The 19043-nt window shown below is 48.6% G+C and overlaps 2 protein-coding genes across 7 annotated transcripts in view; one reads left to right on the top strand and one right to left on the bottom strand.

Moving 5' to 3' along the window:
- Nucleotides 1–15642: 15642 nt before the first annotated feature.
- On the bottom strand, nucleotides 15643–17926 carry NDUFB11 (NADH:ubiquinone oxidoreductase subunit B11). Its single transcript, XM_049643740.1, has 3 exons — nucleotides 17695–17926; nucleotides 16046–16176; nucleotides 15643–15869 (listed from the first exon to the last, which is right to left on the bottom strand). Exons 1-3 carry the CDS (start codon nucleotides 17899–17901, stop codon nucleotides 15743–15745), a joined length of 465 nt encoding a protein of 154 aa, XP_049499697.1. The 5' UTR covers nucleotides 17902–17926; the 3' UTR covers nucleotides 15643–15742.
- An 80-nt stretch (nucleotides 17927–18006) lies between these two features.
- Nucleotides 18007–19043, top strand: part of RBM10 (RNA binding motif protein 10) — a 30593-nt gene continuing 29556 nt past the window's right edge. For 5 of the 6 annotated variants that reach the window (XM_049643734.1, XM_049643736.1, XM_049643735.1 and 2 more), the window contains exon 1: nucleotides 18007–18760. In XM_049643734.1, the coding sequence (XP_049499691.1) occupies nucleotides 18691–18760 (70 nt within the window). In that variant the 5' untranslated portion in view covers nucleotides 18007–18690. The remainder of the gene's footprint in view (nucleotides 18761–19043) is intronic. The other variant, XM_049643737.1, reaches the window with a different exon arrangement.

Genomic DNA, 19043 nt, shown 5'->3' on the forward strand with positions numbered 1-19043 from the left:
TCCCATTCATGAACATAGATGCAAAAATCCTAAAGGAAATATTAGCAATATGTAAAAAGAATAATGTGTTTTTAATGCTTATTTATTTTTGAGAGGGAGAGAGCGCCCACAAGCTGGAGAGGGGCAGAGAGAGAGCGAGAGAGAGGATCCGAAGTGGGCTCTGTGCTGTCAGTGCAGCGCCCAATGCAAGACTCGAACTCATGAACCGTGAGATCATGAACTGAGCCGAAGTCACACACTTAATCAACTGAGCCCCAAAAGGATAATGTATCATGACAAGTTGAGTTTACCCCTGGAATACAATGTTGGTTTATTATTGGAAAACTGGATAATATAACTTAAACCATATTTACAGATTAAAAGAGAAAAGTCGTGATTGCCAAGAAAGACACAGAAAAAGTATCTGACAATTTTAGCAGCCATTGGTAATTAAAAAAAAAAAAAAAACTTAGTGGGGAGGCCGGGTGGCTCAGTCGGTTGAGCAGCCAACTTCAGCTCAGGTCATGATCTCGCGGTTCGTGAGTAGGAACCCCGCATCGGGCTCTGTGCTGACAGCTCGGAGCCTGGAGCCTGCTTCAGATCCTGTGTCTCCCTCTCTCTCTGCCCTCCCCCGCTCACATTCTGTCTCTCTTTCTATCAAAAATAAACATTTAAAAAAATTTTTAAACTTAGTAAAGTAGGAAGAAATGGGACTTTCTATAACCTGGTAAGGATCTCTTAAAACACGCGTACACACACAGACACACACACACACACATTATTCTTAGTGGGAAACGTTGAAAGATTTCCCTTTAAACCAGAAAAAAGAAGCCCACAAGCGTTCTACTATCAATAATTCTCTGCACCATTGTACTGAAAACTCTAGCCAATTCAGTAAGAGCGGGAAAAAAGGGTATAAGAATCAGTGGTCTCTAGGGTCAGTGCAGAGAAGCGGGTCTGTGAGGCTCAGGTCAAGAGCTAGGCTGCAGGGTGACAATGTCACGGACATTTAAAAGAGAGCTCCTGGATATTTCGATGTACATCCTCAGGAACCTCCACAGCCTACTTTCTAAGCTAACAACATTTAAGACTTCCCAGACACCTACCTGGGCTAACACAACCAAAAGATCTGTTTCTGGACTATGACCATGCTGGCTTTTCTCTGAGCCAAACCGCAGAACCTGATAAGGCAGGTGGAGATCAGATTTACCATCGAGAGTGAACACGATGCACTCTGCAGTTTGCTACAAACCTGCTTCGCCAAAAGCCACTTCCTACTCACGTTGTCACCCACATCCTCCAAGTACTGAATTCAGAGGGGTGTACCCCAGTGTATTACCATCCTTATTCCCCAAAATTGCGTATAGTCTTACACTGATGGACATGCTGAGGATTTCCCACGATGCCATTAAGATATAGGGATGCCCGGGTGGCTCAGTCTGTTAGGCATCTGACATGGTTCGTGAGTTCGAACCCCGCATCAGGTTCCCTGCTGTCTGCACAGAGCCCGCTTCAGATCCTCTGTCCCCCTCTCTCGCTGCCCCTCCCCCACTCACACTCGCTAGTTCTCTCACTCTCTCAAAAATAAAAGTAAACACTAAAAAATAATATGAAGACATTATATACTATATGTATCATATGATATATTATCTCCATTTTATAGATAAGGAAACTGAGGCTCAGAAGAAATCTGACCAAAGTCAAACTATGCTGGCGTGAGATGATAGAAAATATAAAATATCGGTCTCTGCCCCTGGTTCCTGGCACAGAGCTCCTAAAACCCTTGAATTTCGTAAATGATAAGAGCTCTAGGAGGATCTCTTGTTCAAATATTTGTCTTTGACCCTGGTTCCTGACACAGGGCTTCCCGAAACCCTTGTACATTTCTAAATGATAAGAACATTAGGAGCGGGTCGCCTGGCTGGCTCAGTCGGAAAAGCATGCATCTCTTGATCTTGGGGTTGTGAATTTGAGCCCCATGTTGGGTGTAGAGATTACTTAAATAAATAAAACTTGCAAAAAAAAAAAAAAAGAACTCTAGGACCATCTTTTGTTCTAATGAGGTGACTGTAGGTGAGTCCTGGATGGGGGCTGGTCACCAGAAGGATCAAGCCACGATTAGAAGCTTGGGATTTTCAGCCTCCCGAGACGGGAGAGGGCTGGAAACAGAGTTAATGATCAATCATGCCTACATGAGGAAGGCCTCATAAAAATCCCAATAGTAGGGGGATCAGGGAGCTTCTGCGTGGGTCAACACATTCGCATTCTCGGAGGAGGATGAACCCCATCACCACAGGGACAGAGAAGCTTCTGTGCTCAGGACCCTCTCAGACTCCACCCTATGTATCTCTTCGTCTGGCTGTTCATCTGTATCCTTCCTTTATCATGTCCTTTAATAAACTGGCAAATGTAAGTAAGGGCTTCCCTGAGTTCTGTGAGCCACTCTAGGCGATTAATCAAACCTGAGGAAGGGGTTCATGGAAACCACCAATCTGTCGCCACAACTCCCGTGGGCAACCTGGGAACCTACTACTTGTAATTGACATCTAAACTGGGGAGAGGGGCAGTCTTGTGGGTGTGAGCCCCTCAACCTGTGCGATCTGATTCTATCTCCAGGTAGATGATGTCAGAATTTAGTTAAATTATAAGACATCCAGCTGGTGTCGCAGAGAATTGCTTGGTGTGGAAAGAAACCCCCACACATCTGGTGACCAGAAATGTCAGAAGTGGGGGCACCTGGCTGGTTCAGTCGGTTAAGCGGCTGACTTCGTCTCAGGTCATGATCTCACGGTTCGTGGGTTTGAGCCCCGCATTGGGCTCTGTACTGACAGCTCAACACCTCAAGCCTGCTTCAGATTTTGTGCCTCCCTCTCTCTCTGCCCCTCCCCTGCTTGTGCTCTCTCTCTCTCTCAAAAATAAACATTCAAAAAAATAAAAAAGGGTCACTTGGGTGGCTCAGTCGGTTGAGCATCCAACTTCGGCTCAGGTCATGATCTCAGGGTCTGTGAGTTCGAGTCCCACGTCGGGCTCTGGTGCTGACAGTTCAGAGCCAGAGGCTGCTTCAGATTCTGTGTGACTCTCTCTCTCTGCCCTTCCCCCGATCATGCTGTGTGTCTCTCTCTCTCAAAAATAAATATTAAAAATTTTTTTAAATAATTAAGAAGTGTCAGAAGTGAAATGTTCTGTATAAAAGTAAAAGAGAAGCATTAGGAGGAGTCTGGGTGGCTCAGTCTGTTAAGTGTCAGACTCTATTTCGGCTCAGGTCATGATCTCACAGTTCGTGAGTTCGAGCCCCGAGTCGGGATTATCTTCCTCTCTCTCTCTCTCTCTCTCTCTCTCTCTCTCTGCTCTTCCCCCTCGTGTTGTCTCTCTTTCTCAAAGTAAGTAAACTTTAAAAAGAGAGAGAGACAGAGAGAAGCATAGGAAGAAGTAGACTGTGTTTTTCCCTATGCAGAAGAAGAAGGACTGGGTGGTGTTTCTCCTTTTTTTAACATGACTGTAAGTGGTAGAACTAAGTGCCAAATGCAGACAGGTCTGAATGTAAAAGATGCCTATTACCTAAGAAAAATCCAACTCGGTATCTCCCTGAAGACCCATTCTTCCTTGGGGCATGTGGCAGCTCTCCTTCCCACAGGGTCCTCCAAAGCCTCCAAGCACTAATCACACAAAGTGCCAATCACTGATCCTCGAAGAATCCAATTAAGGAAACAAACTCCAACTCAGAGCTTCACCCATCACCGGCCCATGTGAACACCAGCACCGCGTCCCCTCTCGCAGTGACTGACAGCCACAGACCCTCAGCAGCGTCACAGGCCTCCAGCCACTAATCACCTCGGGGCTCAGCATCCCCGACACCCCTGGCAGCTGATCACTGACCTTCAGAAACTGCCCATGGCCAGACCATAGGGGATATCAGAACACACAGGAAAACCCCTCAATTCCGGACTGTCAGGGTCTGAGATTTTACCCTCTTGGAAGCTAACAAGTTTTACAGCTGCTGACAGAAGGCACGAGACCGCTGGGGACTTTACAGAGGATTTTCTACTCCTTGCACAGCAGACAGCACGCACATCACGTCGGCACTCCGCATCCCCCAGGTCTCAAAGGGGTGGCACGGAGGGGCCCCGGGGGCTGCCACACATGCAGTGGGTTTCCATGACAGCCAAGAAACGCTGAGCTCGGAGAATCCAGCGCCCGTTTTGTCCCAGCGGGAGACGTTACCTCATCCTCCCGCCCGCTCCCCCGAGGTTGCTCGCTGTTGACACAATCCTGAGAATTAGCCAAGGTAATGAGTGGTCAGGGCGTTGTATTCTTTTAATTTTTTTAATGTTTGTTTATTTTTGAGAGAGAGAGAGAGAGAGAGAGAGACAAAGAGCATGATCAGGGGAGGGGCAGAGAGAGAGAGGGACACAGAATCCGAAGCAGGCTCCAGGCTCTAAGCTGTCAGCCTAGAGCCCGACGCGGGGCTTGGACCCACGAACCGCGAGATCATGACCTGAGCTGAAGTCGGACGCTTAACCAACTGAGCCTCCCAGGCGCCCCAGGAGGCCTTGTATTCTTAGACATCCTGGAAGTCGTCTAAGGCCAGGCTATTACACCGCAAGCCGCAAGCCACACAAAGGAGTTTAGACTGATTTTGCTGGTTTGGTGTCACTGTTCCCCATGCTTGCCCCCCTCCCCCCGACCGTGCACAGATAACCCAAAGGGGCACACTTTATTCCAGCTCCGAATTTGTTGTTGAACTTGATTGGAAACACCATTGCATTGGTTGGGTTAAGTCTAATGGGGTAGTGACATCAAGTGCCTGTACCCAAGTTGCTAGGCATGGCATAATCCGAGGCCACTCGGGTGTCAAGAGAAGCAGATGAATTTTTATCAGTCAGATCTAAACAAGGCCACGCTGGCATCTGGCAGCATCTGGCAGCTGACTCCGGGAGACCGTGTGATTGTTTTTCCAGGCTTCAGCGCTTGACCTAGGGGACAAAGAGAGGATTGTCTCCTCACCTCACACCTCTCAGAGGCTAGCCCACGTGCTCCCCCAAGTACCCTCTTTCCACAGCCAGGAAATCGGTGTGTCCCATCCCAGGGCCTGTAACTTCACTTTTATCCAATCTTCTCCTACCTGCACCCAGACCTTTCAGCTAGAAGGGCAGGTGCAAAAAGACCAAAGGCGTTTTTATAAAGAGAGAGAGAGAGCGTGCAGGAGAGGGGCAGAGAGAGTGGGAGACAGAGAATCCCAGGCAGGCTCTGCCCTGTCAGCACAGGGCCTGACGCGGGGCTCGAACTCACAAACTGTGAGATGATGACCTGAGCCGAAGTCAAGCGTCGAAATCAAGAGTCGCTTAACCGACTGAGCCACCCAGTGACCCCTAGTTTTTTAATTTTTTTTTTAACGTTTATTTACTTTTGAGACAGAGAGAGACAGATCATGAACAGGGAAGGGTCAGAGAGAGAGAGGGAGACACAGAATCTGAAACAGGCTCCAGGCTCCGAGCTGTCAGCACAGAGCCCGACGCGGGGCTCGAACTCACGAGCCGTGAGATCATGACCTGAGCTGAAGTCGGACGCCCAACCGACTGAGCCACCCAGGCACCCCGACCCCTAGTTTTTTAAATGTCTTCTATCTTGGCCACTGGGGGCCACCCACCGTAGGGGAACTCCATGAGCATGGACTCAATCGAGTAGTGGTTATCCTTATATTCTAGCACCACATCCATCCAATGAGGGAATCTAGGTGACTGAATCAGGATGAAGTTTGAATCTCCTAGGCGTCTTTGGGGCTGAGCTGTCACCCAGATGGTTATGAACCAGGTTAGCCTGGGATGGCCTTGAAGAGAAAGAAAGATACATGGTGCCCAGGCATGGCAGGGCAGAATCCCTGATTTTCACCACTTTTGTCCTGATCATTATCTAGGAGGTATCTAATAGGAAATGGTCCCTTTTTGGTGACAGCCACATTAAGTGACCAAACTGCCTTACTAAGGTGTGTGGACCAGGAGGAGGTGAGAGGGATAGAGTCTGAGATCCTTTCGAGCCCAGTTTTGAGGAGCCAATGTTCAACATCGGCTATCTGCCAATGGTAGGGAAGCACAGGATGTCTATCAAATACTTTGACTCTTGGCCCATTGTCGGGTGGCCTTTGCAACAAGAGGTACACCACTGTCAAGACTGCGGATGGTCTGCATCTGAAACAGAGTCTTTTACTTTGTGCCCAGTCTCTGAGGATGGATGCCTTACCATGTCCAGGGGACAATGGCAGCCTTTGGGGCAGCACCGGCTCCATCAGCGGCTTGATTCCAGTACAGTCTCATCAGAGAACAGGCCCTTACTGTGGACGGCCACATGGCTGATCCAGACTGATCCAGACTGACCTCAAACACCAACCACACTAACCTTACTGATCCCCATAGGCCTGCATCATCGCCCCCCAAACCCCCATCATGCACACCGGAGACCCTTTATCAGACAACATGTGCCACCCCTCCCACCCCCCAAGAGACTCTCAGGCGCTGAAACCTCAAATCGAGTTCCAATCTTATGCCAATTGCTATTAAGCTGCTTCTGAGAACTACTTCTATTTCCTGTCCCCATCCCTAAGACCACCTTCCCTGAGAGTCACAGGTGCAGTGAGACCACCATTTCCTATTAGCGTGGGAAAGCCAAATTGCCCTAAAGCTGTGATTTTTTTTTTAACTCTTTTAAAGTATCAGAAGTCTTTTCTTTTTTCCCCTCAACATTTATTCATTTTTGAGAGAAAGAGACAGCATGAGTGAGAAAGTGGGAAAGGGGCAGAGAGAGAGGGAGACACAGAATCCAAAGCAGACTCCAGGCTCTGAGCTGTCAGGACAGAGCTAGACTCAGGGCTCGAACTCACAAGCCGTGAGATTATGACCTGAGCTGCAGTCGGGCGCTTAACCCACTGAGCCACCCAGGCGCCCCGGAAGTCTTTTCAAAGACAGATAAGCGGAGGAGGCTCCTCCTGGAATCTGGGTTTCCTCATTAAATTAAAGGAGGTCAAGAACAAGACCCCGCCTTTTCTGCATCACTCGCCCCGCCCCCAGCTCAAGCAGGCATATTTATTGGGTGAAAAGAGTGCCAGTCAAAGCAAGACGCGCCCCTTCACAGCCAAAAGGCACGTGCTACTTAAGGGCAGCCGGGCTCAGACGTTCTCACTGGTTGAAATGTCTGTCAATCAAGTCTCCGCTCCCGCCCCCTGGCCGCGGACGAGCGGCGGATCCAGATTCAGCAGGAGGTAGAGCTCTTAGTTGGCTGCACGCTGGCCCTTCATGTGGAGAGTCCACCTCCCACCCTCTAAAGGTGTCATAGCTGCTCTGATGAACAGCTGATTAACCCCAGGACTGTCACTGGCCCACAGTTCGGTGACAACTGGCTCTGCCTCTTCCTGAGCAGCTAATGGCACAGAGACAGGCAAACCTGCGAAGAGGCTCTGAGCCCAGCCCGGCTTCTGTCCGCTGGTCCCGTTAAGGTGTAGTGTTCAGTCCCCGGGAAGGGAGACAGTGAGACAGCGTTGTAAGTGCGTAGTGGGGCAAGGAGTCTGCGCAACAGCCACTCTAAGGAACGCAAAGACCTGGGGGGCGGCCCAAAACACCGCTGGTCTCATCTAGCTCTTAGGAATTGACTTCATTCAGACCGCCTGAGTTTAATCCCAGCATAGGAAATTTTACCCATGTGTGTGCATGTGTGTGCTTCTTTAAAAAATATGTTTACATTTTCTGTAATTGTGTTTTCTGTAAGATTCTGTAATATGGCCATGGTGGTACTGTAATTTACAACCCTGGTTTAAAAGTTAAACAGGGGTGCCTGGGTGGCTCAGTCGGTTAAGCATCTGACTTCAGCTAAGGTCACGATCTCGAGGTTCAGGAGTTCAAGCCCTGCGTTGGGCTCTGTGCTGACAGCTCAGAGCCTGGAGCCTGCTTTGGATTCAGTGTCTCCCTCTCTCTCTGCCCCTCCCCTGCTCACACTCTGTCTCTCAAAAATGAATAAACATTAAACAAAATTTTTTTAATAAAATAAAAGTTAAAAGACAAAAATCATAACTATTATGATCTGTTATTGATTACACAATATATAAAATATATAAACGTTAACATCAATAATCTGAATTGTAAGGGGGGAGGAATAGTAAAAGTGTCAAGTTTAGGAATGCTACTGAAGTTAGTTTTTTTTAATGTTTCTTTACTTTTTTTTTTTTAATTTTTTTTTCAACGTTTTTTATTTATTTTTGGGACAGAGAGAGAGACAGAGCATGAACGGGGGAGGGGCAGAGAGAGAGGGAGACACAGAATCGGAAACAGGCTCCAGGCTCCGAGCCATCAGCCCAGAGCCCGACGCGGGGCTCGAACTCACGGACCGCGAGATCGTGACCTGGCTGAAGTCGGACGCTTAGCCGACTGCGCCACCCAGGCGCCCCTCTTTACTTTTGAGAGAGAGAGGGAAACACAGAATCCAAAGCAGGCTCCAGGCTCTAAAAAGAGACCCTGCGAGATGGAACTGCGAGATCATGACCTGAGCCGAAGTTGTCTGCTCAACCAACTGAGCCACCCAGGTGCCCCTGAGGTTAGGTTTTTACCAGCTTATAATAGGTTGTCATAATTTTAAGATAATTTAGGTAATCCTCATGGTAACCACAAGGGAAAAACATACAGTAATTACACAAAAGAGCATGATAAAGAAGTCAAAGCATACTGATACCAAAAGACATCAAAGCACCACAACAGACTGATTTACAAGCACCAGAACAACAAAATTACAAAACAGAAAGCAATGAACAAAATGGCAATAGCAAATCCTTACCTATCAATAATTAACCTTAAATGTAAATAAATTAAATTCTCTAATCAAAAGACAAATGGCTGAATTGATTGAAAAAAAAAAAAAAACCCAAGAGATTCACTTTAGCCTTAAGGACATACATAGACTGAGGACAAAGGTTTGGTAAAATTTCAAGCAAATGGTAACACCAAAAAAGCAGGTGTAGCTATATATATATCAGACAAAATAGACTTGAAACTAACAAAGGTACATTTTATTAATCAAAATGTCTTTTTCAGATCCCAAAGTGACCCCTCTGAGCTTGCTGTTTTTTCGTCAAAATTAAAGCTTCCCACAAAGAGGCCACGTTTGTAGGGCAAGTGGAATTTTTCTGGAAAGGGGAGAAAGCAGTTCCAGGTAAGAAGAATGATGGCCCAGAGGCTGATATGACTTAGAATCTTGCCAGAAGCAGAAGCTGAAAAGTGTGTGCAGAGAGTGTTTTTCATTTAGATGGAATCTGTTTGAATCCACATACGCCCGCGCATACCAAACCCAACGCGGTTTGTGTGTGCTGTGGAGGGGGAAAAATACTCAACAACAAATGTAGAGAATGAACAGCAAGGGGGAATTGAGATTTTAAAAAAGGGGAGTCCTCTCTGAGAGGCTGATACTTAGCAAAGACTTGAAGGAGGGAAAGGAGTTGGAAAGAGAATAAAAGGACAAGACTACAGCATTTCTAGTCCCCCGGAGATGTACGTGTAATTGGCACCCCACAGCCTTCATCCGTGGCTGCTCTTCCCCCAAACTTCAACTGAGACCCTGGGTCCTCATTCTGACCCTGGCAGAGTTCCCCAAACCCTCTCTACCTTTGAGATGATTGACTCCAAGAATCCTGCCACTTTTTCTGACCACTACTCCCAACGACCCAGACTGGCCTTAAGTCATTTTTCAAGCCTCGTCTTCAGAAACCTCCGCTTTCCATACCAGACCCCAAGCCTCCCAGAAGTAACTGCTAGGGATCCAAAACCGCCTTCTATTTCGAGTCCACAATCTAAACATTCCCAAAACCATGATTGCCACGATTTCACTTTTTAGGGCACTTATTTAAAACTTCCACGGTCACTACATTAATGTTAATGAGGATTCATTCATTCAACTGATATTTACAAACACCTATTCCATGTCAGGCAATGTTATAAGCACTCTCAGATTAATCCTCTCAATATCCCTAGGTAGTTAATGCCTTTAGCCCCAGTTGATAGAAGAGTAAAATGGGAACGTAAGGTCACACATTTGGTATGGAGGGGGCTGTGATTTGAACCCAGGCAGTCTGGCTCAAGAATCCGTGCCCTTAACCACTATGACTGGCAATCATGGCTCTTGTTTCAAAGTTCTCTCTTCAATTAGATACTTCCTTTAGGTCTTTCTCAAATGCTATCTCAGTGAGGCCTTTTTCCTGGCCATTCCAGCTAAAATTGACACACACACACACACACACACACACCCTCTACCCTTTCTTGCTTCATTTTTCTCCTTCACATTTATCACTATATTATACATTTTACTTATTGATCTAGCAATTAGCACTACTCAAATTTGTTATTTACATTTATTTATTATTTTTAACATTTATTTTTGAGAGAGAGAGACAGAATATGAGCAGGGGAGGGGCAGAGAGAGACACACACACAGAATCTGAAGCAGGCTCCAGGCTTTGAGCTATTAGCGCAGAACCTGACGCAGGGCTCGAACCCACGAGCTGGGAGATCATGACCTGAGCCAAAGTCGGACGCTTAACTGACTGAGCCACCTAGGCACCCCTGTTCTTTACATTTATTATGTCTCCTATAGAAGTCAGCCCCTAGAGGGCAGAGATGTGTGCCTGTTTTATTCACTGCTGTAGCCCCTGTCACACAGTAGGCACTTGGTAAATATTGGTGGGATAGATGAATTAATGAATACGTGAGGGAGGGAGTGATTGAACCCTTCCAATGACGGTGAATTCCAAGCTGCGTTGCCTGGATCCTGGTTGGCCCTGGATTCACTCCTCTGACTCATACACAACTGACTTGGCTCTGCTTACAGAGCCATTTAAACTTGCAATTATACCACTCCGATGAATTGCTATTGAGAAAATTTGCCCTAGAGTGAATTACAAGCCAATTTAATTCCTTGTTCAATGTCATACAGCGGTGCACTTCACCCAAAGCCAATTTTGGGCTATTTTAATTTTTCTGAAATTGTTTTCAGTGGGATGAATCATTTTCGGGTTAACTTTTACAATGATGATTCGATCTATGCATCCATTTTCTTATCTGTGTCATGTTTCGGCAATAATAGCTTTGTCCCAGATATCTTCCTTGGTCTCAGGCTGCTCCTTGAACAGCTCAGGCACATTCTTGCTTCAGGGACCGTGCTGATTGTTCCCTCCACCAGAAATGCTGTCACATCTGTGTAGTTTATCTGTTGTTTCCTTGACATTTTTTTTCTTAAAAAAAATCATCTTTTTTAAAAATCATTTTTCAATAAGGTCTAAGCTGACTATTCTATTTAAATACAAACTTCTGTCACCTTACACTCCTGATCCCCCTTGAATTTATCTATTTCTTTATTTATAAGTAATCTTTGTACCTAATGTGGGGCTTGAACTCACGACCCAGAGATCGAGTCAGTTGCCCCACGAACTGAGCCAGCCTGGTGCCCCCCGATCCCCCCCTTAAATTTAACGTATACTTACCATCTCACAACATACAAATAAACATAACTGGTTGCCTTGTTTATTGTCTGTCTCCCTCTGCTGGAACAGAAGCTCTAGGATGGCAGGGAATTTTGAATCTTATGTTCCCTGCTGTGTCCCCACTGCTTATAACAGTGCCTGGCACCCAGGAGGCACTCAGTAAATATTTGTTGAATGAGTAGCTCCTGTCATTCTGTGCTTCGTTTGTGGCCAGTTTTCACCAAGTCTAATATTTCAGGGTCAAAATTCGCAGGTTCACATTTTGTTGAGAACATTGGATCCTTCCACCGATTAGTTTTCCCTCAACATGTTTTATTTTTTTTAACGTTTATTTTTGATGGAGAGCACGAGTTGGGGAGGGGCAGAGAGAGAGCAGGAGAGAGGACCCCAAGTGGGCTCCACGCTGACAGCAGCGAGACTGATGCGGGGCTCAAACTCACAAACCATGAGATCATGATCTGAGTTGAAGTCAGATGCTCAACTGACTGAGCCACCCAGGTGCCCCTTCCCTCAACACATTTTAAAGTTCAGAGTTCTGACTGTCATCAGTTTACTCTGGGGTGCTTATGGCTATCAGTGACGGTTGTGAATCTGGTAAGATGTTTTGTTTTTATTTCCTAGGTAATCCATGACAAAAACTGTAAGCAAGGCCCCTTCTGCAGTCCAGAATTGTCTGAGACGGGCTTCGCTAACCTGGCAGGGCAAAGGAGAGAAGGCAGCCAACGGAGACTGTTAGTAAGCAACGTGGCTTATGAGCGCATTCCCACTGCGGAGTTCTGGAGGCCGGTGGAGAACACACAGTTTAGAGATGTCCCACCTGAGGGCCCAGGGAAAATGATTGAGAGCGCTGGGCAGTGGCGACGATGTGGCCTTCACCGCTGGGCGAAGTGGAGATTGGAAAACTGCTGTGATTTACAAAAGCTGGTCGGTCACATGTTTACCCCATGACTTAGCAACTCCGTTCCTAGGTACATGCCCAAGAGAAATGAGTGCATCTATCCATCAAAAGATGTATACGACAATAACAAGATGTATGCAAGGATGGTCACAGAATTATTCTTAATAGGCCCACATAGAAAACTACCCAAATGTACCCATCAACACTGGAATGGATGAAGTGTGGGCTGTTCATACAATAGAAATGATTACAGCAACGAAAATGGTGAAACTTCTGATTACATACCGGTGCGGCTGCATCTCACAAACATCATGCTGAATGAAAGAAGCTGGACATAAAAGTGTATGATGGCACTTATATGGATGTCCCAAACCAGATAAAACTAACTTAGGTTGTTAGAGGTCAGGAGAGTGGTTACCCTTGGAGAGGGGTGGGGTTGGGGGGTGGACCTGAAGGCAGTGTCTGGTGTTCATGTTCTCTCTCTTGACCTGGGTGCTGGTTACATCGGAGTGTCCAGTTTGTAAAAGGTAAATGAGCTTTGGGGCACCTGGGTGGCTCAGTCAGTTAAGCCTCCGACTCTTGGTTTCAGCTCCGGTCAGGATCTCACGGTTCGTGAGTTCGAGCCCCACATCAGGCTCCTGGCGGACAGTGTGGAGCCTGCTTGGGATTCTCTCTCTCCCTCTCTCTCTGCCCTTCCCCCACTCACCCTTTCCCCCCCTCTCAAAATAAATAAAAAAGTAAATGAGCTTTGAAGGTTGTATGTACATTTTAATTGAGTGGATAAAACACGAGTTTTGGGGGTGGCTCACTCAGTTAAGCATCTGACTCTTGATTTCGGCTCAGGTCATGATCTCCCGGTTCGTGAGTTCAAGCCCCATGGCGGGCTCTTCGCTGACAGTGCGGAACCCACTTGGGATTCTCTCTCTCCCTCTCTTTCTTTGCCCCTCTCCAGCTGGCTCTCTCTCTTTCTCTCTCAAAAACAATAGAAATAAACTTAAAAAACAGGGGTGCCTGGGTGGCTTAGTCGGTTAAGCATCCAACTTCAGCTCAGGTCATGATCTCGCAGTCTGTGAGTTCGAGCCCTGCGTCGGGCTCTGTGCTGACCGCTCAGGGTCTGGATCCTGCTTCAGATTCTGTGTCTCCCTCTCTCTCTGCCCCTCCCCTGCTCATGCTCTGTCTCTCTCTGTCTCAAAAATAAATAAAAAATTAAAAAAAAAAAAAAACAAGTTTTGAGGGGCGCCTGGGTGGCTCAGTTGGGTAAGCAGCTGACTCGGTTTTGGCTCAGGTCATTGTCTCATGGTTCGTGAGTTCGAGCCCCGCATCAGGTTCCACACTGACAGCATGGAGCCTGCTTGGGATTTTCTCTCTCTCCCTCTTTTTCCACCCCTCCCTGCTCATGTTCTCTGTCTCAAGATAAATAAACTTAAAAAAAAGTTTTGAGGTGGCCAGGGTGGCTGGGCCCCAACGAGGGAGGGGGAAGTGCCATCAGAAAGGGAACAAGGGCATGGGTTTTAGGATTTAGTCTAAGTGCAGCCCCTTGTTTGACCAGAATAGAGGTTTCTAGAGAGCCTGGGAGCTTGATGAGGAGGAAGGACTGGGAAGACTGGAAGTGCTCATCTGCTCATCCACCGTGGCTGTAAGCCTGAAGGGCCTTGATGGTGGGGCAGGGCACTTACACCAGAGGTAACAATACCACATCTCCGAAACACATACCATACCCATCCCTGCTCTAAGTGAACTGACATGGCTGAACACCTGCCCTCGTGGGACTTCCATCCTGGATGGGGTCAGTTCGGGGGGATATGTTCTCTGGGCCAAGGGCAGGGTATGGCAGCAACAGGCTGGCATTTATTATAGGGAGTATCACTCCGATATACTCAGGTACTTCGTGGCTAGGATAACACAGCCCTTGCCCTTCTGCAGTCCCAGTAACTGCAGGCTGGGAAGGTGGAGGGTACTCCCTTGACACGTTAGGATTCTCTACTTTGGGGGACCTATCCTCAGGTTGGGAGACTGGTCCCATAACAAAGCACTCAGTGAAATTGCTCACTTCCAGGAAGGTTCATATGGACATTGCTCCCACCTTAGCCACATGCCAGTGGACTAAGGCTCCTCCTGAGACTCAGTAGCTAGGGGTAGAGACATCACCTCTAGTGGTGGGTCCATCAAAGCCAGATTTTCTTCTGGTAGCCAGGGACTGGGGGCTCTGCATTCTCTGAAGTCCCAAGCAGGCACATGCGCAGAGATGGTAGCAATGAGCATGTAATCTGGGAGTTCTAAAGTATGAGGCATGGAATGAGGCCACCGAAGAGAGGGCAGAGATGCCAGGGGCATGAAGGGGAGCCCAGATGTCCACACTTAACAGGGATTTAGGAGAGACTCCCTGGAAAGAAACAGACAGCCAGGGCAAGTCTCCCACTCCATCTTCTAGACCCCTAAGGACGCGGAAAGCCTGAAAGTATGAGACCCTAGCAGAAGGAGACAGCATATTTCCAGAGAAGGAATGTGCAGGGGCAGACTTTCTGCGAGAGAGAGAGAGAGAGAGAAAGGAGAGAGGAGGGGAGCAGGCAGACAAAGACACAAATGCATACACAGAGATGAGATGTGCATCTGGAGTTAGAGACCACCCAGACAGGGACAGAAGGGAAGAGAGAGGCTTCCAGACTCACCTAGACAGAAGACGGGTGGAAATCCCAAAGCTCAAAGGGAAACAGAGAAGGTAGCAAGGGAGACAAACACTCATCCTCAGCAATAGAAAAGCCCTGCTCTGACACACCACCCTTGATCCCTGGTGGTCCTGACCCTTCTTCTAACACAGGAGGTCCCAGGGTGGTAGCTTTTCTCTAAAGATGGTTGCCATCAATTTTTTCCTATAGGCTACACCCCCATCCAGAGGAGCCCTGAGGCACCATAGAAGCAGCCCAGGCTATCCTGCTGGAGAGAGAAGCCCCGTGGAAGATCAAAGAGCCAGACATGTGAGTGAAGAAGCCATCTTGGATGTCTATCCCAGCTGAGCCCTCAGATGCCTCCAGCCCCAGCCAGCATCTGACTGCAACCTCCTGAGGTCCCAAGAAGAGCCACCTGCCTGAGCCCAGTCAACAACAGGACCATGAAAGACAATACTAAATTGTGTTAAGCCACTAAGTTTTAGGGTGGGTGTTCCCCAGAATACTCCAAAACAGGCTACAGTGGCCTGTGAAGACCTGAAACCCCCATTCTCACATCCCCTCCTTGCAACAAAACCAACACCAGCCAGTCAGACTTTCAGTCCCTTTAATTAGGTGCTCTGAAGAAAGGGCAGAATGACAGGCAGGCGGTGAGAAGATGATGCTTCTTAAGCCCCACTTGGCAACTGGTCAGTCCTCATCCTCCGGAAGCTGGATCTTGCTGGGGTCAAAGCAGTTGGATTCCATGATGGGGAGGCCATTGGCCTCTCGGTACTTAACAAGCCTCTCAGCTTCCCGGCGGGCCCACTCCTGCATTCTGGAGGCAGCAGCAAGGGGGTAGACATGAGGGAGCCACACTGGACACCAATCCCCATCTTAGTCCTCGCCTATTCCCCACTGGCACAAGGAACAGGATTCCTGGCACAGTCCCCTTCAACCTCCACCCCTGCATCTGCTCCCACCCATCCCACTCTCTTGGACACCCCCATGCACCTGTAATCAGGCAGATAAGCTATAAAGGTGCTGCCGAGGACCAAGACAACGGAGAAGCCAAAGAAAAAGACGACCCGCATGTTCCAGACGTCCGTAACAGGGTCTCTGTCATAACCGTGGGAGTCTGGGTTCTGTGGCAAGAAGAAGAAGAGGTCAATGAGAGCTTCCTGTGGCTCCACAAAACCTTATGCTGGCCCTGCATAAGTTGGTCTCCAGTTTCACCTCAGACCAATCTCTCCTTTCTTTAATTCCTCTTTCTAGTCTTAGGACTTGTCAAACTCCTTGCTACCGCAGGGCCTTTGCACTTACTATCCCCTCTGCCTGGAAAGCCTTCCCCCCATATCTTGTCGCGGCTAGATCTGTCTCCTTGTTCAAAGTTTTGGCTTCATAATTACTTCCCTTAGGAGGCATTCCCTAGTCGCCTTATCCATTACCAGTCTCACACTTCAGGAAATTACCACTTTTATAGGTTAAAAATGCTTGAATAGTGCCAATTTCCTATGGCTTCACCTGCTAAAATTTTGCCCTACCCCCAAATCACTCTCCATCTACTTATCTTGCTTAACTCACTTTCTAGCAGTTATTAATTTACCAAGGTAGCATCTCCCCAGATCCTATCACATTATTTTTTATCATTACATACTCACTACGACCGTTTCCAAATATTTTACATGTTTATTTTGTGCTCTCCATTATATAAGCTCTTTGAGAGCATGGGCTTTATCCAATTTCCACACTGCTGAACACACTAGGGCCCTGAACTGCACCTGGCATACAGCAGGCCCTCCATACTTATCTACAAAATGCATGAATAAATGAATATGCATCTATATATCCTATATATCCAAGCCAGAGGTTAGTAGTGATGAAGTGTACCATACACAAACTTCACAATATCCCAGCAAGGTGGAAAGTAACAATAATAATTAACATCTTCTAATGCTGAATACTAAGGGCCAGGTGCTGTACTGAGCATTGTGACTCATTTAATTACATGAGGCAGATGTAGTATTTTATTTTCTAGAAGGTGTCTTAATACTTTCCCCACTTTACAAAGAGGCACCAAGGAGTTAAGCTGCTTGTCCAAGGTCACAAAGATGAATAACTGTCAGCGCCTGTATTCCAACCGTGGCATTCTGATTTCTGAGTCTCTGCTATCCACACAGCACAGCAGACCCGGTTCCGCCACGTATTCAGCCATGCGAGTTTGGGCGAGTCGCTTAATATCATTAGGCTTCAGTTTCCTCATCTGTAGAATGGGTATGCTAAATAGTCCCTACTTCCAAACAGGGCTGTTTTGAGGATTACATGAGATAAGGTACGTAAAGTGTTTAAAGCACTTGCGCTGAGCAAACCCCGTATCAGTGTTCAGTATTATTACCGTTATACTATATTGCTTCTAACGTGTTTTGAGCACTGCCCACTTCAGGTTTGATTATCTGTCTGCAAAACGAGGCCAATTTCGCCTCTGGCCCTGAACCGAAGATTACCAGGGGCTAAAGAAGAAAATCAATCTAGGCAAAGTTCCCAAGTCTTTGAGGCCTTCGCCAGCAGCGCACTTCTCAGCCGCCTAAAAACGTCCTCTAAGGCGCCCCGTCCGCCGGCCCCCGATTGACCCTTCTGGCGTCCCGTTGCCCCCTCCCTCTCACCTTCTCATAGAGGTTTTCGTCCTCCGGCTCTGGGTCCTCCTGCCAGCGTACAGTCGGTGCCGGCGCCCGCTTTCCTGCCACAGTCGACGGGGCGATCACAGCCCTGGACGAGCTGGATTCCCAGCGAACACGGGCGGCCGGGAGCCCTCGCGTCGCCGCTACTGCCGAAAGGCGGCGAGCGCACAAACCTAACAGCCCGGCCGCCATGGCAGATTGTTCTACAGACTCTCAGGGGCGGGGACGGAAATGCGACTCTGCGCAGCTGCAGTTGGCCCTAGCGCGACAATTATCGCTCCGCCCCCACCGCACTAAATAAGTCCCAAGTCCGGATTTTGTTTTCAAATGTGGCCAGGTGCTGAGTAGCCAGCCCTCTTTCCCTCCATCTGTCCTGGCCTCAGGGGAGCGACCATTTTTTTAACCTCTCGGTCAGGCTAAGGAATTTACGGCTGAGAGGTCTGCCCATTTCCTTGATAAGGAAGCGTTGACATTTGGATGGATGCGGGTCCCAGTCAATGGCCCGGAGATTTCCTCGGTCTTTTGGGTAAAGGGACGGAGCTTCCGCTTGTCTTTCATCTTCGGAGGAAGCCAAGCTTCCAAAGAGCGGGCCTCGCTGAATTGGCCAATAGCTACTCCTTTTTGCAACTTGCGAGCGTTCGCACGGAGAGTGGGGAGGTGGCATATGCTTGCCAATCAGAGCCGACCAGGGCTGGCCGTCGGCAGCCGGCGACCAATAGACGAGACCGACCAGAGCGCGCTCCCTTAGTAGGTGGATGGTGGTCGAAGCGCCGGCTCCCTTCTCGTCGTCGCCATTTTGTGCTGGTGACTGCGGCCGGCTGGGAGTAGGCGGCAGTGGGTTTCCTGGGGAGGGTAGCGCGCTTGGCGCTTCTCCCCTCCCCGCTCTTCCGCCCTCTTGCTTCCAGCCTCAGACTTAACGCTGGTGCGGGCCGGCCCCGGCTGAGCTGGGAGAGTTGGAGGAGGTGGCGGCGCGCAGAGGTGATGTCCGGGAGCCCTCCCTTGACAGCCCGGGCCGAGAAGGTGAGCGTCGCCGCTGGTCGTGGGGGCGGAGGTAAGGGGCCGGGGGCGGGCGGGTGCGGAGAGGAGGCGTGTGGGCGGACTGCGGGACGTGGGCCTGGGCCACGCGCGGGACCGAGAGATGCGTGCATGGCCTGAACTCGGGAGGGGGTGTCTCTCCCCCCCCCCCCCGTTTTGGGAACGGAGGCGCGTGCGCGATTGGGGCACAGGATGGGTGCACGCGGGTTGGGGGAAGGGAGGGACTGATTTGAGTGGGCTTCTGTGGCTGTTTGCGACACCGAACTTTATCCGTGGGGAGGCCCATGTTTTTATGCATA

Source organism: Panthera uncia, chromosome X (assembly GCF_023721935.1).
Source record: "Panthera uncia isolate 11264 chromosome X, Puncia_PCG_1.0, whole genome shotgun sequence".
NCBI classification, from domain to species: Eukaryota; Metazoa; Chordata; class Mammalia; order Carnivora; family Felidae; genus Panthera; species Panthera uncia.